This window comes from Pseudorca crassidens, chromosome 7 (assembly GCF_039906515.1).
Source record: "Pseudorca crassidens isolate mPseCra1 chromosome 7, mPseCra1.hap1, whole genome shotgun sequence".
NCBI classification, from domain to species: domain Eukaryota; kingdom Metazoa; phylum Chordata; class Mammalia; order Artiodactyla; family Delphinidae; genus Pseudorca; species Pseudorca crassidens.
The window spans coordinates 62,633,093-62,658,565 of NC_090302.1; the positions used below are offsets into that span (position 1 = coordinate 62,633,093).

The 25,473-nt window shown below is 38.0% G+C and overlaps 1 protein-coding gene across 8 annotated transcripts in view; it reads right to left on the bottom strand.

Moving 5' to 3' along the window:
• MPDZ (multiple PDZ domain crumbs cell polarity complex component) overlaps window positions 1-25,473 on the bottom strand; it is a 167,645-nt gene that overhangs the window by 20,659 nt on the left and 121,513 nt on the right. For 5 of the 8 annotated variants that reach the window (XM_067744394.1, XM_067744390.1, XM_067744391.1 and 2 more), the window contains 11 exons: window positions 20,953-21,130; window positions 17,782-17,892; window positions 13,191-13,289; window positions 12,376-12,447; window positions 9,928-10,090; window positions 7,957-8,153; window positions 6,728-6,819; window positions 6,433-6,523; window positions 4,200-4,280; window positions 961-1,053; window positions 797-871 (listed from right to left, as the gene is read on the bottom strand). In XM_067744394.1, coding sequence (XP_067600495.1) covers window positions 797-871; window positions 961-1,053; window positions 4,200-4,280; window positions 6,433-6,523; window positions 6,728-6,819; window positions 7,957-8,153; window positions 9,928-10,090; window positions 12,376-12,447; window positions 13,191-13,289; window positions 17,782-17,892; window positions 20,953-21,130 — 1,252 coding nt within the window. The remainder of the gene's footprint in view (window positions 1-796; window positions 872-960; window positions 1,054-4,199; window positions 4,281-6,432; window positions 6,524-6,727; window positions 6,820-7,956; window positions 8,154-9,927; window positions 10,091-12,375; window positions 12,448-13,190; window positions 13,290-17,781; window positions 17,893-20,952; window positions 21,131-25,473) is intronic. The other 3 variants (XM_067744389.1, XM_067744392.1, XM_067744393.1) reach the window with 3 other exon arrangements.

The window sequence follows — 25,473 nt, forward strand, 5'->3', positions numbered from 1 at the left end:
GGGGTGCTTTACCCACTTCTGATTCTACAGAGAATGTGAAGCAGTTTACACAAACATTTTTAATAATATGGAAACACTTAGGTTAAAAGCAAGATAAGGAACACTGTGCAGCAGAAGAATAAAGCCAAATGGCAAGTTAGAACATACACATGTGAGTTAAAGGATCAAACCCATACAATTATTAAAACTGAATTTAAAAATGGTTTAAGCATCCTGCTGGCCAATGTAGAAATGGAAACATTGACACTCCAAATCTCAAGAAAAATAGGGTTTTTTTCCTAGCACTTATGAAAGGCCTCAAATGAGACTCCTGGTAAGTACGGTATTAACATCACTTTTGAGGAGGAAGAAACTCAGGCACAAATAACTGTTTAACCCCAATAAAAGTTATAGATTTAATGGTTGAGTTTTAAAACCTGTTTATAAAGCAATATACATAGTGGATATTTTATAGGAGCAAACATCCATTAAAAAATATTCCTTTAGTTTTAACACTAAGTTGACCTTTGTTTAGAAGTTCCAAGTTTTCCTAAGGAAAAACTGAAATGATATTTATCAAAAATGCTGACTGAATCCTGAATTTATCAGGTAACAAAAAATACCTTAACATCATCTTAATTGGAAAACAGAAAGTAGAAATTAAGTAAGTCCCAAAGAATCTCTTTTCTTCCTTGCAGATATCTGTCTAAAATAGCTACACAGCTCTGATTCCCTATGACTGACCCCCCCCCCACACACGTTTAGCCATGTTCAAGGATGAGTTTATGGTATCATCTGCTTTCTTTTGGAAAAGTACCTTTTCAACAGGATAGCCAACAACAACTTCATCATCTACAGCCAAAATCTGATCTCCAACTTTGAGCCGTCCATCCTAGATGGAAATATGGAAGATTTTGAGTGAATTTACAGGAAGAATTCCCTCCCCACCACTTTCTGAGAGTGAGAAGAGGGAAGGCTCACCCTGGCTGCTGCCCCGTGCTCTGTTAGACTCTTTATGATGACCCCGCTGAGTGTATCTTCTTCACTGATGGCAATGCCCAAACCCCCCTGATCCTAGAGAAGCAAAAACAGAAACACTCAGAAAACGTGAAACAGGTTAAATTTATCCAAATGGAAAGGTATGTGACCGAAACTTCTGAACACTGTCTTCTTACCCAAGGGCTAGAAAAGAAAACTGTTCTAAAATCCACTACTACAGGGCTTCCCTGGTGGCGCAGTGGTTGAGAGTCCGCCTGTCAGTGCACGGGACACGGGTTTGTGCCCCGGTCCAGAAGGATCCCACATGCCGCGGAGCGGCTGGGCCCATGAGCCATGGCCACTGAGCCTGCGCGTCCGGAGCCTGTGCTCCACAGTGGGAGAGGCCACAGCAGTGAGAGGCCCGCGTACCGCAAAAAAAAAAAAAAAAAAAAAAAAAAATCCACTATTAGAAATCTCTTCTTAAGCAAACTTTCAATTATTTTAATGGGATTAAATTCTCCTCCATCAAATAAATAGTCAAATGTTTTCACTCCTCCCATATGTCCACTATCTCTAGTATCTTTAGCATATATATCCAGTAACATATCTCTAGTAACTCTAACAAAATATCTAGAGAACTAAAACGTATTCAACAATTTAATGACTGTACAACGTCTGAGAATTTAGCTCTGTGTAACTGGCTAACCAAGCGATTCAACACCAAAATATCCTCCTTCTTCCTCTTTCTGGCCTACAGCTTAGAGATAACCGCTAACACTGGCCCCTTCATCCCTTTCTGCTGTCCTTCCTCCTTTAGCAGACAGACTGCCATGACTGCTCACGCGCTGTCCTTTCTGGGGCTGAATACCCAGACTGGTTACTTCAAATACTCATGTTCTGATGTGGTGCAGAGTGAAAATTCTCTTAACTCTGAACCCAAAGACCTGCACTGAAAACCTGCCAAAGCTAGAAGAGCTACACCTACTTTTGTCTATATTTTCCACACTTTTTTTTATTGAAAACCAAGTGTTCCATAACATTGGGTTTTACCTTTTCTTAACGTTTACGTGAACAAAATTACCATAGGGTTTTACACATTTCATTCTGGTTAGAGCTAGCAACCTTTCTCATTAGAGTTTGCACCTAGGGAGATGGAAAGCAAAGAGAGAAAAGGGAATCTTGCCATGGTTTCTCTGAAATGTATACATGAGAGCAAAGGTTGCCACCAGACATTTAAGATCACGACAGTGAGATAAGTCTTCACCATCATTTTAAAGATTATCAACACTGTGGCTTTGCAATGATGATTAATGCTTGACGACTTTCCGACTGTCACTGTGCATCCTCTCTGCCACTGCTCTTTTCAAGTGTATACAGAGAAAATCACACGCTTTCAGGGAAAGCAGAGCTCAGCTGTAATTTCCTTTCTGGCTAGCTCTAGAAATTTGGATACGTTACCTAACCTATCTCTTAACCTCAATTTTCTTATCTCCAAAAAAAGGGAAGATAATTCTTGCCAACTACAAGTTTGCTGTGAGGATCATGTGTAGTAAGAAAAGGCTTAAAAGCCTGATACACTATGCAAAAGTGTTGCTATCACATACACATTCCTTCTACTTATAACTCTACAGGATATAATCAAGTTGACTTCAGATAAAGTGCCTAAACTTGCCAGCATTTTGAAACCCCGAACTCTGATCTAGTGGTCAAAGAATCAGGCACACTGAAGAGGAGGGTCAACGTGCTATGAGACTGACAAGTCTCAATGCTGATGCCAAATGTAAAAAACTGAGCTACCCTCTGTTTGGGACACTCCACACCAATGCTCTTTCCTACTACCACAAATAAATATTCGTTTGAATAAGTAATACTCTGTATCTACCATGACTGTATGTACTCAATTCTGAGAGTTGATTCTATTATTGTCTATTCACTTAACTGTAGTCAGAAAAGTACTTTACTAAGTACAGACGGCATTTGCCGGTTGTTTACCTAACATCCGTTCTCGTCGTACTCCTTTATACAAACTCAGAGACTTCCACTAGAATATCCAGTCCCCTCTCCCACTGCTGCCTCAAACAACTCTTTCTTAAATGGCAATAGAACGAGGGATTCTTGAATGGAAGTGTACGGACTTCTTCATAGAAAAAGCTTTAATAACTTCTTTTCCCTCTATCCACAACACAAACTGCCCACGATGACTTTTCTTAAACGTATATGATAAGAACAGAGCAATCCATTTTTGTAGTTATTTTTTAAAAAAGAAATCAAACCAAGAAAAGTCACAGTATTTTTTTCCACTAAATGCTTAACAAAATCTGATCACATGCCAGGCTTTATGCCCACCACTTTATAAACAACTCACTTAATCTTTATAATTACAGTATTATCAGAGGTAATACTATCATCTCCAATTTATAGGTAAGAAAATGGAGGCAAAGCAAGACCACACAATGTGTGAAGTCTGGACCTGATGAAACAAAGATTCAATTCAGACAGACTGCCTCGGGACGCCCTGGAGCTGGGGAGTTGCAGAGCAAGCACCCCTTTCTGCTGCAGCATTTCACGTTCAATCCCTCTATCCCACCACCCTACCTCCTCCCTTCCTCTCCTCTTCCCTGAGCAGGTCACTACTCTTTCTGCTTCTACTCTGCTCATCCACTGCCCACCTGCATTCCAGCATAAGCCTGCAGCACTTGAAAACATTTACAGGTGCTGTTCAACATCTGTTCAACAAACCACTTCTTTAAAGTGGTCACTTGAACCCAAGGCTCAGATCTTTGCAAAAGCAAATACCTCAGGGATGCCTATCGGTGAGACATCTAGTTATCTGAGCTTTCGGTTTCACGAAGGACAAAGACAATAACTTCCGTTTCTTTACTCTTTTTATTTCCTCCATAGCAGGTCCTTGGTAAATAAATCAAAGGAGAGATCACTAAATGTCATACCTTGGGATAATCATAAAGGCAGGAAAAGCTGGGTCCCTGCCCAAGTATCAATTAGCACAGTGGTTCTCAAAGTTTAGTGCACACTGGCATCACAGAGAAGGTTTATTATTAAAACACAAGATGCGGGGGCACCCCCCAAAGCTACTCATTCAGGAGGTCAGGGTGGGCCCACACACCTGTAGTTCTAACAAGCTCTCAGGTGATGCTGATGCAGCCCACTTTTGAGAACCAGTGAATTAAAACACCAGTGTCAAGGAGGTCACATCATTTCACTCCAATTCAAAGCAGATTTACCTTGGGAAGCTCCAGATGTTGCACGTTTGGAAATGAACCGAGGTCCACAGCTGCATCGGAAGTAGTAACACTCGGTTCAGCCTGACAGAGGGAAAGAAATGACAAAATAGGCAACTGAGTGTTATGTAGTTTTGTTTGTTTAAATACAGGGACTACTTAAACAAAATTATTTCATATGGTGTAATTCCTTATTACTATTTTATTATTTCATGACATTTATGAACATTATATTCTCTTTAAAATACGAATGAGGTGTGATTAGACAGCAATTATTTTGGAGCACAAAGACACAAGGTGCTCCTCAAGACTGCCTGGGTTTACTCCACAGTGCTATCTAACAAGAACCCAGCTCCAAATGGTGCAAGCACTGAAACACAGAACACCAGCAGAGGCACCATTCACTATGCTTTACTGTGCTGGTCATCAAGTGTATTTAGGAGCTATTAAATGTTTTACCTGAAAATTACTAAAATCCATTTTCTTAAGGGACATATTTGGTACAATATGAGTACCAATATTTGGTACTCATAGGAAAATAAATTTTTCTCCCTTATAATCTTGAAAAACCACTTGACTCAGTTCACCATTATGATCAGTGAGTTAGTTCACCAGCATGAGACAATGATTTCTGCATCTTATGTACAAAAAAACCCAATGTATAGATACTAATTTAGGGAAGAGCGTTTCCATTTCTATGCCTTTTCCTACTGATAGTTATCATGGTTCCTCTAATTTTAAGCTTTTCTCTCTCTCCTGTCTCCTTTTACTCATCATTCTAAGCATGTATCCAATGCATGTCCAAATCAAAACAAAACTCCCACCAAAAACTCAATTTTTTGTCACCCTCTAGCCATTGCCTCATCTTTCCTAATTTCTTATCCATCATTTGCTTTCTCAAAATCACTAATACTCTCCTAATTGGGAAATCCAAAGAACTCTATTCACCTTCTCACTTGAGCTCCCTGCAGTATTCAAGGCTGTGGAATATACCCTTTCTCAACGGGGCTCTCCTCAGCTGCTGTGCAACATGCCCGCCTGGTTCTTCTTCATCTCTGACCTCTCTTTGTCAGCCTTCCTCCTTACTGTTGATATTACACATTTCTGACCTGGGCCCTCTTCTTCTCTAAATATTCGCCATAGGCCAGAGCCTCAGCTCCCATGGCTCCCAAGTCGGCATCTATGGGGATTCATCTCTAAACTCTACACCAGACGTCTCCATGGACGCTCCTACCAGGCTTTCCAACAGGCGCTTCATTCCTAAGTTGCCTCAGAGAGAATGTTCTCTACTTTTTTTTTTTTTTTTTTTTTTTAACAAATATCTGCTTCTCTTTTTTATTTTAATGAAAGTTAGCCATCTATCGAGTCACTAAGTCAGATATCTGGAAGCCTCATACCTCTTGTCTGTATCATTCACCAGTTTATTCTCAGCCCAAAACACAGAACCTATTACAAGGCAGATACTCACAAATATTTGTCGGATAAACAGATTATCAACCAGTCATTTTTCCTCACTGAGTATATTTAGTTAGGGATGAAGTAATGCCAATTTGGGTCCTAAATATCTGACATAACCACTTCTTCTCTCTCTCTTTTTTTTTCTGCATTTGTTCAGGCCCTCATTATCTATCCCTGAACTACTCCAATAATGTTCCTACTCCCTTTAACTTAACTTCTCTGCCCTGCAACCTGTGATTTTTCTCTGCACCATTTCCAGAGAAGTTTTTAAAAATATAATTTTCATTCTTTGAATTTGCAAAGACATGGCCTCAAAGACAAAGTCTGCACCATGATCCGACCCTACCCATTCCCTGCCTCCCACCGTTAGTAACACTCTGCAGTTATCAATTCTCTTCACTTGCCAGAGTCTCCAGGCCAGTCCTCAATCCACGTGCTCTGCCTGCAATGTTTATGGCCCCCAAGTCATCTACTTCCAATATACATTTCATGTGTAACCTCCCCTATGAAGTCTTACTCTCGCTTTCCCTCCAGAGGTAAAACTGTCAACTCCTTTTCTACCTTCATTATTCCCTTTGCAGACTCTACTAGTAGCCTTCATGTAAGCGGTGTGCTTATTTACATGAGTGTTTCTTATACTAGGGTATAAACATCTTGGGTGCCACGGCTATGTCTTACTTATCTTTTATATCCCTGCAAGAGTTCTACAATTGTTAGCTGAATTAATAAGTGGTGTATCAAGCAAATCTTCCCAGAAAAACAAGCATAAGCTACATACCTCCTTATTTTGAAGATTCTCTGAGGTAGCAGGCAAAGGTTCCACTGTATGCCCAGGACATACGGCCATCTGACTCACTGCATCTTTACTTCTAAAGGAAAAAAGCACTGACCTATCATATCATGAGCATTCATATGATTTTCATTCTTTAGCTTGAAGACTCAGATTATTAGAGAAAATTCTGGGACCTGGAACTACAACACTCACACATTTATATATGTTTTATTTTCATTCAAAAGAATTAAGAATTGAAAGGCGAAGGAAAAATATTTAATAAACCAGAAAAAATGCTCACCTGATAAAAATTATTTTTACTTTAGAAGGGGCACATTTGATGATTGATGAAGCATTCTGATGACTTCTTCCATATAAAATTTGACCATTGATCTATGAGAAATAAATATCATTAACTGAACCTAGAATTTTAACTTCGCACATTTTGATCATCCTATCTAATGAAAAGCACATTTGTTATCTAATGAGAAGCACATTTGTTTCTCCCTTTAAAATATTATATATATTTTTCTTCCTAGAACATGAACCTGACTTTGATGGTGAGAAAAGAAAAGCTCGTGTTTAAAGCCAACATTAAAATAACATGCATGTAGTCTGATCTCCATGGACTAAAGAGACACCACTTGGACTGACTATAGGACAGTATTCAGGCAGGCGACAAGCTTCTAGAGTGCTTTGTACCAAGCAGGGGCTCTGTGGAAGCACCTGTGACCCGCACAGATCATCCTGGGAAGGCCCTGACTGTCACGGCTCCTAATTAATCTCAAAACTCAAGGCCTGGGAATAGGCCACTGGGAGAAGCAGTGCCAGGGGATTCAGGGTTTAGGCAGCAGAATGTGCTTAAGCAGCACAGTACCTAATGGAAACTGCCAATCATCCTGTCATTTAGCCACTGCTGACTGAGCCTCCCTAGCCAACAGGGAAACACACGAGGCATGGTTCAAGCAGCGTAAAGACACATGGAGCCCAGCCTACAGGAGGCGAGGACGGACAAATCAAGCAAACACAATTCTAATACTGTAAAGTATGGTCCACAAGTTTATTTTGCTCGGCGGGCTGAATTACTGTGTTTGTTATTTAGCCTCAAATCTGACCCCGCCACGCCCCACCCCCATGACGTCTACCATTAGGGATTCAACTCCTAGAAGGTTCAGTGGATCAGTCTCATTACCAGGGCATGATTGGCCATTTGGTTTTTTCAAAAGCTCCTAATAAAAATGCAGCACACAAAAAAAATGTATTTGAAGTGTGATCTTTATTACTGTCTTGGGGCAAAAATTGTTTCTCGTGCTATATAGTCACAACCTTTTAATGGAAGTTAATGGGAACATGGGCTGCAGTTAGTAGAGATTTGGTCTAGAGCCAAATTTGCTGCAATGTATCTATTTTATTAGAGAAGCGGTAGTTTCCTCAGTCATCATATGAGACCCGGGTGGATTTTCTGGAAACTGATGGTTCCACTGCACCAATTCAGCAAGAGTAAATTCAGTGCTTTCCACAAGAACTTACCTCTAGAAGCTCATCTGCAATCTGCAACCGACCATCTTTCCCAGCTGCTCCATTTGGATCAATCCCCACTATAAAAACACTCATCCTGGACCGGTCTTTGTTCCCAGCAAGACTCAGACCCAAACCACTACGACCCTTCTCCAGTTCAATCATATGTAGCTCGCCTGTTAGGGTTCCATAACGCTCTCTGATATTTTCTACACACAACAAGAACAAAAAACCCACAGATAGTAAGAGCTAATTCACAGCCAAACGCTTTACTATGGAAGGTTATTTAGGATGGCATCATAAGGGCATATTTGTACCAAAATGAAATCCTTAGCAGTTAAGAAAACGCTAAATAGACTGGCGGCCTGGGCGTCAAGACTGGTTTCCTGGAGCACCCAATCTTTGAGGAATTTCTCTGCATCCAGCGTGCAGAGCACAGTATCTGATTAATCAGTTCACCTGGGGTGGTCAGGCCCAAAGAAGTGATCCTCATTAACAAACTCTCAAAAGACTGTGATTAAAACAGAAAGTTACTTTATCATTTGCAGAGAACAGAACATCCAGAGGACTTGTCTCTACTGGTCAGTGGAAGCTTTTCTTCCACAGGGAAATCTACATGACATGTCACATCATGTTGGGTGGTGCTCGGTACAAAGATCCAGAATAAAGGGGATGGGTCTTCTTATTGCACAGAGCCATCAGGCCACACACACTGATGTACCTGCTGTCACTGAATGAGACCTTTCATACCTCACATCCCACGTGTTCAAGAGGTAGAGTTTATTCTTTAATCTGAGAGGGCAAGGCCACAGGTAGGTGCCCCAGGCCCAGATGCACAACCAGCCAGTGGCCAACGCTAATCACCAGGTACGTGAGGGAGCCATCCTGGAGGTCCAGCCCAGCTGAGCCCAGTCAACCACAGCATCTTGACAGGTTAATAATAACTTGTTTTCTTAAGCCATTAAGTTTTGGGGTGGCTGTGACATGGCAATATATGAACATTCCATTTGATGTTTTCCTCAGAGTACATTCTGGCCACCCTGATGGATTAGCAAAACATTCTAATTTCATTAGAAATACACTGAGAAAAGTGCAAACTTTACAAATCATTTCTTAGAAAACATTACTATTTGGCTAATGTCATGCATTCTATGTTGATTCTTAACTGCGTCAATTTCATAAATTGCCGTGTCCTGATTCCTTCTTGAATCTTAGCAGCACAAATTTTGTGCTCTGTACTTCCTAAGAGCATATACTGTAGTATTCTTGAAAGAAATAATTACAGTTTTAAATGAAACTTTTTAAAGCACTGACACAGAACTTTGAGCTTAATATTTCCCTGTAAAATGGCTTATTTCCTTAGGAAACGGAGATACACCCATGATCCTAATAACAGCTGCCTTCGAATGCTTCCTGTGCATCATTATGGCTCCTCAAACATTATCTAATTCACTGTTAGCAACAGGGAATGTAGGAACTGAATTTTAAAAAGGGGGATATCACCAGGCTGAAACTTAGAGGCAGTTAAACAACTTCCCAAATGTTCCAAGGTTGTATCTCAACAATTATACTATGTTACCATCTTAGTACAGAAAATACCTAAAATCAAGGCTGTTCCACCAGCAACAACAAATAGATTTTTACAGTGAGGAATCTGAGGCCTAGAGGGGGGTGACGACTTGTTCGAGACCAAGAGATGGCTCATCCAGTTCAGCTTCTGAAAGAGCGCCCTGTCCTTTTTAACTCTCATACAAATGGCAAAGTGGGCTTGAACAGGGATGTAGATTTAAAAAAAGAACATGATTTCATGTCTCAGGAATGTGTGTATTCAAGTATGACGAACAGCAGTTTTTTTCCACACAAAACTGCAGCATGTATAACCGAAGGTGAAACGTACTTATTCATCCAGGACATAAGCCTTGAGAAACCCAGAGCTACTTTAATACCTCTTATAAGTCAATGCATTTCAAAAAGACAACTTACTCCAGCTGTAACCAAACTCATCCTCTTTGTCCACATCTGCTGAGATTTCACTTGCCGATGACTGTGCATGATCCTCGCTCATTTCTGCAAATGCTGGAGGAGGGGGCGGAGGCACACTGCACAGCGGAGCCTTTTCTGGCTCGGATTCTGACTGACTGGGAGCCTGTGGGAACAAGAAGAATGCAGTGGGTATGCAGTCTAAGGAAGGAAGACTCAACGGAAAGAAATAAGTCTGCAATGTCAAAAAAAAAAAAAAAAAAGAGTAGCTTTAAAATATCTCACATATTAAATAATGGGAAAATATACATATATAAAAAATGGTAGAAAGGATTCAGGTAAACTTTAAATACACTAAACAAAATAGTATGTTCAGAGCACAATCCATTAAATGGTTATATGGTATTTTAAGGTGAAGAATTAAAGGCTTAAATAAGATGAAAAGTTGTACAAACTTGCTTTTTTGGAAAAAATATGCTCATTCGAAAGTTATCTGGGCAAGATTTTGGGGGTCTAGGAAAGGCTTCCAAGAAACTAGAAAAAAATTAATGAAGTTAATCATATAATCAGGCAAAGCAGTTCAAAGCTTGTTAGTGAGAAGATATTTAAGGAATTTTTTATTTCTTCCTGAATCCTCTCTCAAACTGACTTGTAACAAATTCATGAAAATGAGCATTGCACATGCAGGGTTCATCTACCAGGGAGACTGTTAGTAAAGAGCACACAAATTCAGATCTCAGGGGTCTGGTTTTAAGGGACAAAACCACTGGCCCCTTACCAACGTAGCCCTAAAGGAAAATGGGAAAACAGGGTTGAATACTTCATACAAACCCCAAGTTTGGCTGGTATATTTGCTGTCACTTAGGGCTACAAGTCTTATTTCAAAAAAAAAAAAAAAAAAAGGACTTGGTATCATCAGGTTCTTTTTTTCTTTAATTGAAACACAGTTGATCAAATTTTTATATTATAGATTATCAAGCAGAATATTAGAGTTAGAAAGGTCCTTAAGTCATTTTATTCATTTATTCATTTTGCAGATTAATAACCCAAGGCTGTGAGATGTGAAAGATTTTGCTCAGAATCACCCAGTGATACTAGACTTCTTTTTGCTTAATTCTTAACCTAATCCAATGCACTTTCCATTATATCATGTTGTCTCCTCCAATTTCTACAGTTAAGACAGAGAGTACCTAACTCAAGGGTCAGAGATACCCAGCTAAAGTTCCAACATTGCGGTCAGGCTGTCCCTGATGCCTTGAACATACATTTTTCCTTCCTTCTTTGTTTTACCTTTTTTTTTCCTACATAAAAATCCCTCTGATATACCTTATTTTGTTTTATATGTGTATATCTGGAAAAAGATTGTGACTAAGAAATATTTCTTAGAGAACACACTAAATGACAGGCATGTACAAATACTTAAGAATAATTAATGTCAAGAATCAAAATATACCTAAAAATGAAACTATAGGGCACTGAATGTGATCTTTCTTTGATGATTCAGAAAACACTTTGGATGCTAAGCTACCCCAAAAATGATCCTGGCAAACATGAATTACTATTTTTCCGGCAAAGCACAGGTGAGCTGATTTTTAGACACTTAGGGGCAACAGATTTTTCAAGTCACAGAATCTGCTACATTAAAATGTTTGGTTTACATACCATTGGCCAAACAGACAAAAACTACTAATAGAAACAGAATCCTTGTTATCCTCCCAAGTGTTGTGCCATAAAACTCTCAAATTAGCAATGTACAAATAAATATAAACAGACAAATAAAAACTTCATTTGATCCAATGGAGGTTCATTAAATATACTAGGGTAGGAAGGAACATGTAATTTAGAATTTTTCTGGTTAAAAGTTTTTTAAAAATTTACCTCTCTAACAATGGAAAATGTGAGAAAACATGAATTAAGCCCATTTCATTTTTAAAAAGTGGAACAAAATCTAATATAAACTTGCCATAATTTTAATGAATTTATGGATGCATATTTTATAGATCTTACTCTCTGCATAACTTTTCTGAGCTGTTATTTTCCTTAAAAACAAACAAACAAACAAAACCTGCTTGTCTAAAAACTATTCAGAATCTTACTTAGGCAGAACATTTTTCGCACTGTGAATGAACTCAAATGGTGCCCTAACATAACTGATTAATCATAAAGCTAATACAAGCCTACATTTACTAAAGGGGCAACTAGGTGTTCTATTTTATTATCCCTGATACTCTCATTCTTACTGAGATCATGTAATTTAGCTTGCTGTTGACACTTCTTAAAATTTACCAGTGAAAATACAACTCTTTAACAAAGACCATTTAGCCTTCATTGGCAAAAATGCGAAGTGTACTTGAAATCATTCCATGCCATGTATGCACACAAGTATAACGTACACACACAGCACACTGTAACACACCCACTTACTTGTGAAAATTTCACATTAAGACAAACCTTAAATGGTGTGGGAGCAAAAGGGTTAGTTGGGGAACAACGGAAGAGAACTCTACTTGAATTCTGTAATGCCTACAGTAACAGAAAACATATTCCTTCAGATATAGCATCTTTGGTTATCCATATTACAATAACATGAAAAATCCAATGAATATTCATAAAATGCTTCCTGAAAAAAATTAACAGCTTTCTGCCTTTCACGATCAAATTATAGTATACAAGTTCTTGTAAGTTTTTGTTTCAATTTTGGATTTATAATTTCATCAGAATATGAGAATATCCAAGTATAGATTTACAAATGTTGAAACAGTTCCATGTTTCCTCGTAAGGCATTTACACGGACATACTTTATGAATATTCAACAAAATCCTGCATATACACAATTATGTATGGAGTGATTAACTAACAGAAGAGCTTTTAGGACTACCTTGTATAAGTCTGAGAAGGATTTAAACCAATACAAGGTTTTTAAAGAAATTATGTGTGAAAGTAGCTCATACATTTAGCAACTAACAAAAATTTATGTATCTGAAAATTCAACTTACACCAAAATATAGGAAAGGCATTGGACTCACGATTCTCCCTTACTCTTCAGAAGGGCCATGTAATTTCAGCTATAAAAATGAATAGGTTCTGGCAAGAAAATGTGCTTAAGAAAGGATTTGCATGCCCACTCCAAACACACAGTTTTTTGTTTTTTGTTTTTTTAATCCTTGCCCAAATTTAGTAAACACTGAACTGGGACAAAGGCACAGTAGCAACAAAGAACAAAACATTGGCAAAAGGCAATGGCAAGACAACGGTCATTATCCAACCTTGTCAGCGTTGAACTGTAGAGAATCAGCAAATGGGTTAGTGCTGCTGAACTTGTACTTAGGGTAAAGGTTGTGCGGCAAGGAAGGCAAAGGGGATTTCTAAAAGGAAACATAAGAGGCGCTGAGCGCAAAAGAAATGTACTTAAAACAACTCATTTATAAGGACAAAGCAATTGCTGATTTAAATAACTGTGCAACACTAGATCCTGTCAGATCTCATAATTAATTAATAACATCTTATCAAACAGCGTAGAAATCAGGGTTTACCTCTAGCAACCTGAATCCACACTCAAATCTAAATCTGGTCACAAAACACACAGGAATCAAGTCTGTCAAACTGATCCCAAATTTCTTTTGTTTTCACTGAGTGTCTTCACTATCACCGACAGAGAAGCACATATATTTCACCCACTTATATTAACACATGTTCCATGCATATCAGTAAACATGCTTCAAAATTGAAACCATAAAAGGTTTTCATTTACACTTAAAAGCAAATTATGCTTTTTTGATAAAACAAAGAAAAAAGAGTCTATCTGTTGCAGAGTGCAAATTAAACATCTGTCCGCTAGTCCACTGGTAAACTTCAGTATTCTGTTATCTTGTTTCCCAGTAAGGAAACTTTTCATACCTTGACTAGATATTAAGTTTGCTTCAATCAACAGTATTCTTTAATTTAAAAAATGAAATCAACAATTTTTAAAGAAATGACCTGCTGTACAGTGGTGTTCTCTATTTCTGCCCACTTTTGTGGAGCTAGGAACATATATATATATAAATTTCCTATAAACGTTCCCATATTACTGGGGAATTTATGAGGCTTTGGGTAATTTTTGAAGTCCTGCCTTACAGTGTTCACACAGGTTTTGTGGCTCGCCTGTGATATGCTCTGAGCTTGGACTACTGCAGCTGAATATACGTATTACAGGCAGGATGACTGCCAGAGAGAATGTAGCATTTTCAGAGTGAAAAAAAAGGAAAAAAAAAGAAAAGTAATTTCCTTAGCACAATAAATTCTTCTCTTTTTTCACACTGCTATCTTTTTCTTTTATTGACTATATCTTTCAGGGGAAATTGCAGACGTTTAAAATTCATTTTGGCTCTAACTAAATGTTTGTGTTACTTCTCTCTATAAAAAAGCCCTACTGGCAAGCATCAAGAGTAGGGAGAGGTTGTCATGTGACACCACCCTGTATGAGAGAACACTCTACAAAGACTATCCTCACTCAATACGCCTGCACTAAAGCTTATGCCACATCACCCTTTCAATCTGCTCTTCTTGCAATGTTTTTCCTACAGAAGGAAGATGGGTAAAAGTAATGGGCACACTGACATTTCTGCTCATCTCAACTTTCTCTCTGCTTTTCAATTTAAAATGTCAAACTCCTGCTTTACAAAAAAGATCACAAATGCCAAAAAACATGACCATTTATTAAGGTGGAAGAAATGACTAGGCAGAGATTAAAAACACAATCCTAGGCAAAGTAACTCAATGCTATGGAAAGTAGATTATTTCTAATCCTCACACATGGAATTGTCAGGTTTTACATTTCCTTTATAATTCTGTAGAACAATATAAATCAAAATAATAATGGGAAGAAATGGAATATTTAAAAAGAGCTCTGGTTTTTTTGTTTGGCTTTGCTTTTTGTTATTTCAACTTGCAGCCCTTAAGGATTAGAATTTGGCCCTGATAGGAGAGTATAAAAGTACAGGATGAGCACAGCAAATGAAATAGTAGATCACTCTATTATGAGGGAAGGATTTATAGAAACAGACTATATCTCTTATTAAAAACTCAGTGATGAAACCTGTGTTTATAGTTCCAAGGGCTGATGAAAACAGAAACGTTATTAACTAAGAAGAAGCACAGGGAAGGCAAAATCATCCTCTGGCCCGTATTAGTGGGACCCACCCTTTAATGCGACAATGCGGTCAGACTGAGTTTGAAGTGTCATACTGGTGGAATTATCAGGGCTAGTTCTGGGAAGTTCTAATTCTCGAACAGTTTAAGAGCCAAAGAGACTGACTGGCTTTTCACAGTCTATGTACAAGTTTTTCTTGAAGCTTTATTATATCCAAAAATAAAACGTTTCCCATCAAGAGACTCTTATGTATGTGTAATTTTTTCCCTTTAGACTCCTGGAGACATCATTATTTTCATAGGGAAGTAAATCATTAAAAACAAAGTAGATCTCATCTTAAATGCAAAATTAATTCTAATTTCCCAAAGCAAAATATGTATGTAGAGGAGGAAAAATATCTTTCCTCTACCTGTCGTAGATTCTTGCCTGGACCTCTGTAACGAAAAACAAATTAACGAGAGAAAACCATGTGTATTGATTTAACGTAAGTTTTGCATGACATGGGGCCTTCATAAGGAAATGAAGACCAGAAGAAATGGTTAAGTCTGAGTGTTTTTATAGGAGGTCTTACGAAGAGTAGAAAGTTACAGAAAATATGATAGGACAAAACAGCACGAGCTAAGTGTAGTTAACTGGGGGAAACTTAGCAAGGCCTGTTCATTCTGATTCCTCCCAGGATTCCTCCTCGTCTGGAGATAAGGATGCTCCTTTCCTTAAGACCTCTCAGGAGAGCCTTAGGACCTGCTTCAGCAGAGAAAGGGGAGGTCAGAGTCTTTCCAGCACCTGCCTTTTCTCAAATAACTTCAGTTTAAATATTCAATATGCCAAGGTGTCGTATTTCAGGGTACCATGTCCTAAACCCTGTCACGTATCATTTGACTACACATGTCATTCTAAGCAAGATTTATTCTGGAATAATTGCTATAAATCAGGCTTCATTATACCTCAGATAATAAAATAGGAATATTTTCCAGGTGCATGAGAAAAATATCTTCCTAGTGCATTAGAAAATGTGACTAGCATTGAAAGAAATGTTTGTAGTTTTTTCAAAAGTAATCTGAGAATCCTATTCAGCAGTTTATAGTATTGTTCTAAATGATATAAAAGTTGGAAATTAAAAATAAAACAAAAAAAGGAATGAAACCCACCCACACACAAAAAATAGCTTTAACTTAACTTAAACAGCCATTTACCAACATTATCATACTGTGTCTGTTTAACACAACAAATGGAAACAAAGGTAGAAAGATCTGTAGTTATTTAAACAAACTGAATAGCATCTGAAAAGAATGCAAGATGATACAGCCCCACCATTTGGCAGATTTTCTCATCTGAATGGATAATTGTCGCCTAACAATCAACAACCGAATGATTAAAAACTGCAGATGTGAAGATAACTGCTTACATTAAGAACTACTATTTCATTTCTTACAGTGAACTCAGACCAGAGCTACACCTGTCTTGACAACAAAGGGAAAAACCAATAGGATAAATCTGGTCACTTTGTTTCTCAGGGCACAGAATATTGACAAGTTCCTTTTACTGATCTCATCTAAAAACCTGTTCACTTGAGCATTGCTATCTTAAATTTTTAATTTTAAGAATTAAAATTAAATGTATTATACATAAAATTACGTATTTTAAGTTTTCTATGATTCTTTTCACTTCCCTCACATGTGTTAACATTATCTTTCTAAATACAACAAACCCTAAAAACTAATAAGGAGGTATTTCAAAGAGATTCAGTATGACAGGGGTTCTTAAATCCAGAAGTGGAAATTCTCTATGAGCCTCAGGACATCTAGGAAACTCCTGAAATGCTATGCAAACTTTGCAATAAATGTGAAGAACTTTCTAAGGGGTATGTGGCCCCAAAACATTCAAGAACTGCTGCACAGGAAAATATTATTTTTTTCACCGAGGCATAAAGAAGAAATAGAAAAAAACAGTTTTAAACTCTTGGCATAATTTTCATCTTCGTAATTTTCAACACATCGAATACACAAAGCTTCACTTAGTATCTTCATAAACAACATTCACTGAATGTGCTCAGAATTTCTAAAACATTTTTTAAAGCCACTTCACCTGTGACGACTGACAGTAAAATGCATTAGTAGGTCTCTGTCCACCAGGGGCTATACAGTAATGAGAGCTATACAGTCAGTGATGATGGCTGGGAAACAGCAGGTATGAAATCACTAGATATAAACATACAGCTTGAACAAAATCCATCATGTGGAAAGTTAATGTTCACTGGGATAGACAAATACATTAAAGATCATGCACAGGAAATCATGAGATTGCATAAACTGGAAATTCTGCCCAGAGAATAAATTTATAAAGAAAATGAAATCTCTCTGGCTTCTAAGGGACTTGACTAGACGTCACAGACTATCAACCTGAATGACTCCACCACAACCCTCTTAACAACTTAAATATTTTATGACTAGAGTGAACACTAATAATTATCCATCTAGATGCCTATGAGCCACCAATGAATCCTACTTGTGTGTTTTTAACAGGCTTCAAGTGTCTGTTAAACATGGTAGAAGGGATTTCCAGGACAACTCAATGGGAAAAAAAAAAAAGCAAAATAAACTTCTAAAAAGTCTCCTGAGATTTCAAGACTCCATCTCGGGTCCTAGAAACAACTTGGCCCTGGATACATTAGATTCCAAGTTGAATACTGTTTGGATATGCCTACCTTGCCCTTTGTGTTTGCTTACCCTTGGTCTGTTTATAATGCTCTGTACCATAAAGACTACAGGGTTGCCTGCTTTCCGAATGGCTTCCACAGCTTGTTCATGGCTTGCATCTCTGAGGTCCATGCCATCCACCTGCAATGGAAGGCCTCAGCTTAACATTTCAAGAAGCTACAGAACAACAGAACAATTTGTCGATCTGGAGTTTTGAGGATCCTGGGTGAGTCTCCTAAAAAATCTGTTTTAGATTCAAAAATAATTGAGAGTACTTATGAGGCTCCAGGACTTTTCATTTGTCCAGCAGACTTGTGTTCCCTTGTTTTGGACACAGATTTCTGTCTCCAATAATCAACTGAAATAATAATCAATTAGAATGAAGGCTCTGCTTCTGCTTCCCTTACATTGCCCAGTTGTTCCCTTAAATTAATAAATCAGCATCATTAAAGAAATAATATATGGGAACTGCCTAGCAGCACTGCTTTCATCGTGAAAGTCACTTTACACATTTTCTTCCAATTCATTACAGAGCCGTTTGGGAAGTGGGTGTGTGAGGCTTTGTGTATTTCTCTCTGTACAGGAAGCTTGAAGTTAAAAACAAAATTCTGATGTTCAGAAAAATCAGGTTATGGTAAGGTTAGTTTGGCAAAAGAATCTTTGCAGTAGACGTGGTAGGAGCTGGAAGCCAAGAAATCGTGCTTATCTGTTAGTAATTCTTATATAAATAGCTTGAAAGTGAAAGTTATTTTGTAACTTTTTATTGACCATGGTTTGCCTTGGTGATGATCAGCTCAGCTTATGCACTATATGAATAGGAAGGAAAATAGTTTGAAAGGCCAAATGCTAATCCTGCCAGAAAACTATAGGACACTGGTATAATTTTATCATTTCCAATTACCAGAGAATGGTATATACAACAAAATAGAAAAATCAGAGTAGACATAATTCTGAAAAAGAAAATTATTAGATCTCTGCATAGAACATTATCACTTTTAAAAGAATTATATACTATATTTAATTAAAAACTTCCCTCATGTTGATACTTAGATGAAATAACAACATCTCTTTCAGTTCATATTAAAAATGGCTTCTAGGGCTTCCCTGGTGGCGCAGTGGTTGAGAGTCCGCCTGCCGATGCAGGGGACACGGGTTCATGCCCCGGTCCGGGAAGATCCCACATGCCGCGGAGCGGCTGGGCCCGTGAGCCATGGCTGCTGAGCCTGCGCGTCCGGAGCCTGTGCTCCGCAACGGGAGAGGCCACAGCAGTGAGAGCCCCACGTACCGCAAAAAAAAAAAAAAAAAAAAAAAAAAAATGGCTTCTAACTTTCTGTAAAATAAAAGTATATATGTTTACTATATATTCCATTAGTGGGAAAATTTAACAGGACATTAAATATCTTTGCCCAAGTCCAAAGAACTCTATACTTAGAATGGAATACTTCTCAGGTCTCTAATTTACATACATTTTCAGAAACTCTTAGCAGAGACATGTTCTAGAATCCCCAGGATTACAGAGGCCTAAGGCTCCTTATTTACAGCAAAAAGCCCTTGCACGTAACAATATTCAACAAACTGTTGCTTAGCAGTATTTTACCACACGCAAAAATCCTTTCTTTTCAATTTGAAAAGGATGTTTTAACTCTCTTAATACACTGAAACAAACATTTTGGTGAAAACTATGATTAATCTTTTCTTGAAATAATTTATAAACATTTCTTACTTTTTTCTACTTAGGTCAAAGGTATTCAATAGTGAAGTATCTATAAAATAAACTGCCTTGTGATAATCTTAAATTAGAAATTTTATGTAGTACTATAACTAAAAAAGAATCCTTTAACAGGGGGCTAAGGTATCATCTAATGAAAAGTAAAGATGCAGGAAGAGAGGAAAAAAAGCCCATCATTCTTCCTTATAAATGGTCAGAAGAAAAAAAAACAAAACACCAGACATGGCCCTTGCTTTCTCTCAAGTCTCAATCTTCTTCCTTCTTCAACTCTCAGAGACAATCAATAAAGGAATAAATCGATCAATGCCCAAAATGTTCATTTCAAAGTTGTGACTGATATGGATAACTTTCTTCTACACAATTAAGGCATTTTAGTGCCTAAGTTATATGGATTTAGAAAATGAGATACAATCACTTGTACAAAGTAAAAATAATGGTTGTTATAATAACAAAGTGATCGGTTTCTATTTGGAAGTTGTCTCTTTTAGTCTTCTAAATCCTGGAAACTCAGCAAACCTGGGTTCAGCTACCCCTTCCTCTACCCTAAACTAAAACTATGCTTATGCTGATCAAATAATTCATCACACTGTTCTGAAGTGACTTGATCACTTGTCAAGTCTGTCCCACTTGACAGGCAGGCACAGTGTTTTATTTACTGTGGGATGCCCAAAGTCTGTTACAGCACCTGGAATGCAACAGCTTCTCCAGGAATATTTGTTGAGTAAATGATGAGTGACTCGTGCGAGAAGAGTTAATTTAAAATATTAAACCTAGCTTTGAATTAAGGGATTAGGTACAGTTTGACCAAACGCTTCTCTCTCACACATAACAAAGTACTCACACATGCGTACACACGTGTGTACGTACCAACTCACACGTGCACACACACATACACACACACACACACACACACACACAGCCCTTAGTGATGGATGGGGAATGGGCACAGCACTGAGATGGAGGAAAAGCCACGCTTGGATTGGCAGGGGTGGTGGGGGAGACATTTATATAAAAGGCAATAGGATCTTAGCATAAAAATTTTACTAAAAAGACTCACTTTAAAAAATCTCATCCAACAACATTTAAGTATTTCTAGAAATAAAATCTCATTTAAGGGATTAATTATGATGTACACATTCTGTGTGTGTACGTATACTTTTAAACGATTCAATGATTTCCCCAAGAAATTTGCTTTGTTCTTTAAACTGAACTTAATTATTTTATCTTAGTGCCAATGTTTTTTTAAAAAGTTGATTATACCCCCAAACACCCATCTCTACATCGAGATATATAATCTGTCATCATATACTGAAGAGAAAAATTATGGACGAAAACAAACAAATAAGAAAGAAATGCTTTAACAGCAAACACATTTTACTCTAATATTGGGTCAGTGTAAAGATGATGACTCCCTTGGTAAAGAGGACGGCCCAGGTGAATAGTTTTAGCACAGAAAGCTCACTGGAGGGTACCTCTACTATTCTATCTCCAGGTTTCAAGGTTCCATTTTTGCCAGCTGGACTATCTTCAAGAACATGTTTGATGAAAATGCCCCTCATCACTTCACCGTTGCTTAGACGACTCCCCATCCCTCGTCCACCAACAATGCTGATGCCCAAGGATTTGCTTGGTTCTCGCCAAAGTTCAACCCTATAAAAAATAAATGAAATTTTAAACTCTTATAAGAAAGTATAGGGGCAAACCCTCATAATATTGGGTTTGGCAATGATTTCTTGGCTATGACACCAAAGGTACAAGGCAACAAATCCAAAAACAGACAAACCGGACTTCAATAAAAGTAAAAGCTTTTGTTCATCAAAAAAGTAAAATGGCAACCCACAAAATGGGAAAAATATTTGCAAATCACACATCTAATAAGGGATGAACATCCAGAATATCTAGAGAACCCCTAAAACTCAACAACAGAAGAAAACAAACAGATCAAAAATTGGGCAAAGGACTTGACTAGATATTTCTCTAGGGATGATATACCAATGTCCCATAAGCACATAAAAAGATGCTCAACATCACTAACATTAGGTAAATCAAAAGTACTATGAAATACCACCTCACACTCAGTAGGATGGCTACTATCAAAAAAAAAAAAAAAAAAGAAACCCAGAAAATAAGCGTTGGCAGGGAAAAATTTTAGAAATTATGGAGAAATTAGAACCCTTGTACACTGTTGGTAGTGATGTGAAATGTTGCAGCTGCTATGGAAAAAAGTATGGAAGTTCCTCAAAAAATTAAAAATAAAATTACCATATGATCCGGCAATTCCATTCCTGGGTATATACCCACAAGAATTCAAAGCAAGGTTCTGAAAACATACATGTACAGCCATGTTCATAGAAATATTATTCACAACAGCCGAAAGGTGGAAGCAACCCAAGTGTCCATGGACAGATGAATGAATAAACAAAACAGTATATAAATACAAAGTAACATTATTCAGCCTTAAAAAGGAAGGAAATTCTGACACATGCTAGGACATAGATCAACTTTGAGAACGTTATGCTAAATGAAATAAGCTAGCCAAGTGAAATAAAGGACAAATCCTGTATGATTCCACTTATATGATGTACCTAGAGTAGTTAAATCCATAGAGACATAAAATAGAATGGCAGCTGCTAGAAGATGCATGGGGTGGGGGATGGAGTTACTATTTAATGGGTACAGAGTTTCAATTTTGCAAGATGAAGAAAGTTCCGGAGATGGATGGTGGTGATGGTTACAGAGCAATGTAAACACACTTAATGCCACTGACCTAACACACTAAAAAATGATTCAGAAATTATAATAGGAAACACTTTTTTTTAAATTCAAAGGAATAAAATGTTACGTATGTTAATTTCTGCAAATATTATTTGCTCAATTTATTAAGGTTTTACTAGTAGTAAAACAAGATCATTTTAAATACTCTTCCAATTATCTGTTTTATAGGGGCTGATAAATACTAATGTATTTCTGAAGCTGATTTGTTACAGGTTAATATTGGACTCATACTCCAGGCTGGGGCACCGATGAATGTAAAAGGACCATTTTCCAGAAGCTCTAATACTGCAGACATCAAAAAATTCAGCTACCCTCAAACAGATGGTACCTTCTAAGCTTAGCAACCCAATCAAGAGAGAGAACATTTCTGCATGCACTGTTTCAGAAGCCTACCTCTGTAGAAGTCTGTCTTGCCAACACAGATCTAGAAACTAACAGTCAGCGCAAGAAGAGCAGTTCTTGTTAGCAGCGCTAACAAGATCCTCCGTGACCTGATCCCATCACCACCTTCTAAATGCATCCCTCACAGCTCTCCACTTTCCTCTCTCCAACCCAGCTACAATATCATCTTGCCGTTCCTTAGGTTCATCAGACATGCTCTCCCGCCTTCGGGCCATGGCGCTTGCTACTGCCTGTGTCCTGAATGTACTTCCTCTACCCACATAATAACCACATGAACTCTTATCTGATAATTGCAAATAGCTGTCAGAGTTATGGATGAGTTGAAAATACGTGTCTTTTGAAAAGGCGGGATATAAGAATAAGGTGATTTGCAGCGAGGTGTCTGGCCAAGATGAAGGAGCAGCTCAGGTGACTGGAAGCAAACAGAGATACTGAGTAGAAAGCTCTGAGATAGGTAATGAGACTGTACAGTCTACTCCCAGCTGCAGGAAGGGAGTCAGCTGACACTGGACATCAGATAAATGAAGAAAGCACGGTCCAGCATGCCCTCAAACTTGACATTTGAGGTGCTCCCAGAGGAAACGAAAGGATGGAGGTAGGACTCCTGTGCAATGAGGGAGGTCACAGTAAGAAAAGACTGGGATAAAAGAGTACTACAGGTGGAGTGAGAGGGCAGGCAACTAGTCACATGAAGGTAGATGATGAAACCCACATTTTCTTTGGTCAGCACTTTTTTCTTTATTAGAAATCTAAGATCCTAGAGATCTACTGTTTAGTCTAAAAGGATCTCACCATGATTCTTGATCTTAACAAATCTGTGAGAATAGCTTAAACTAGTTAAAATCCTATTCATCATTTTCTTTCATTCTAGGAATTCTGGGAAAGACAAGAACCAACTTCTTCCATTTCCTAAGGTAAAATGGCAAAGTATTAAAGTCAGCAGAGTTAGCCATTGTGTTTAATATTTAAGAATCCAAAATACATAGATGGGGCTTCCTCGCTCTTTTTTTTTTTTTTTTTTTTTTTTTTTTTGCGGTACGCGGGCCTCTCACTGCTGTGGCCTCTCCCGTTAAGGAGCACAGGCTCCATACGCGCAGGCTCAGCGGCCATGGCTCACGGGCCCAGCCGCTCCGCGGCATGTGGGATCTTCCCGGACCGGGGCACGAACCCGTGTCCCCTGCATCGGCAGGAAGACTCTCAACCACTGCGCCACCAGGGAAGCCCATCTCTTCTTTTAAAAATGTAAAAAAAAAAAATAAAAGAAAGAATGAAAGAAAATGTCTCCTAGGGCTCTTTGTGGTTGGTGTAAACTAGAGATTGGCTCTTACGATTCCCCGAATACTAAAAAGAGCAGCACAGCAAACACTTATTAAGGGCTTATCATGTGCTCAGCGTTGTTCTCTAAGTGAGTTCCATACACTTTGATTTAATTCTCAAATCACTCCTATGAGGTGGATACTCTTGTCAGCCCCAGTTTACAAAGGGAAGAGGCACAGAGAGGTTAAACTGCCTTTGGGTACCAGCACCTTGTGCTTCCTCAGGATGTGGCACAGACAGTAAAGTGGTTTCAGATCCACTCCTCAGAGGAAAGGCTGTAACTCCTCAAAACATCAGAGCAGATATCCAAAGCCAGAGCTGCCAAAAGGACCCCAGCACTGAGGAACCAGACTCAGGATTCACGGAGCAGAACATGGTAAACGTTCCGTGGAAAGAAAAAAAAAGAGACCTATAAAAGAAAAACTTTACAGAACATGTGCAGAGCTGGTTTTACAGAAAAACGGCAGCCTTTCTGGGGAACACAGGTTTAAAAAAGAGTGAAATTCAGAAAAGCAAAGGTAATACAGAGCTCTGAGGCCAGGCTGCTTGAACTTAGAACCAAGAGCTCCTGGACTCAAGTCCTGCCCTTAGGCTCCTTAACAACTGTGTGACCCTCTGCAACTTCTTTAGTCTCTCTTTTACTTTCCTCAGCTGGGAAACGGATCCAACAAGAGTCTCGACATCAGAGAGCTCCGGTGAGGATTACATTCATGAATACATGTAACGTGCAACACAAAGCTTTGGGACATACTAAGCAATCAATAAATCCCTGATTACTCTTATTATGATGATTATAATTACGATTACTGAAGTAATGTCAACAAGGTATAATATTCAATTCATACGACAAATGAGCAAATGTACCCCAGCTCCTCAATCCTGTTATACCTACACATTGTTTACTAAGATAACTTACCATTTTCTACCCATCAGGTTGACAAAAACAGTTTTTAAATGATCATATGATGTGGTAACAAAGATGTGGGGAAAAGGAAACTCTTATATATTGGAAATAAAAGTAAAAAATTGGTATAGTCAATTTAAAAAGCAATTTGACAACTTCTAGTAAATAATACAGTTAAATCTATAAGCCAGCAATTCCACTTTGGGATATACACCTAGATAAATTCTCATCCATACATATAAGAAAATAAGATATAGTTACTACACAGAATTATAATAATAATTAACTACTCAAATATCAATGAGAATAAACTGTGGTATATTCATATACTGAAATGCACTGCAACAAATAAACTGAATGAATTAGATATTTAAGTATCAACATGATAGATCTCCAAGACACTGGTTTGAGAGGAAAGTAAGCTGGAAAATGATACATACAGTATGATACAATCCTGTACATGAAAATCACACAAAAGTGTAACACAGATTATTTACAATCTTAAAATTTACGCTTCGCTAAAAAGTATTCTCTATTTCCACACAAAGTAAATTTTTCTTGACTGCATGAAAAAATGTCCTAGCAGGTTTCCAAT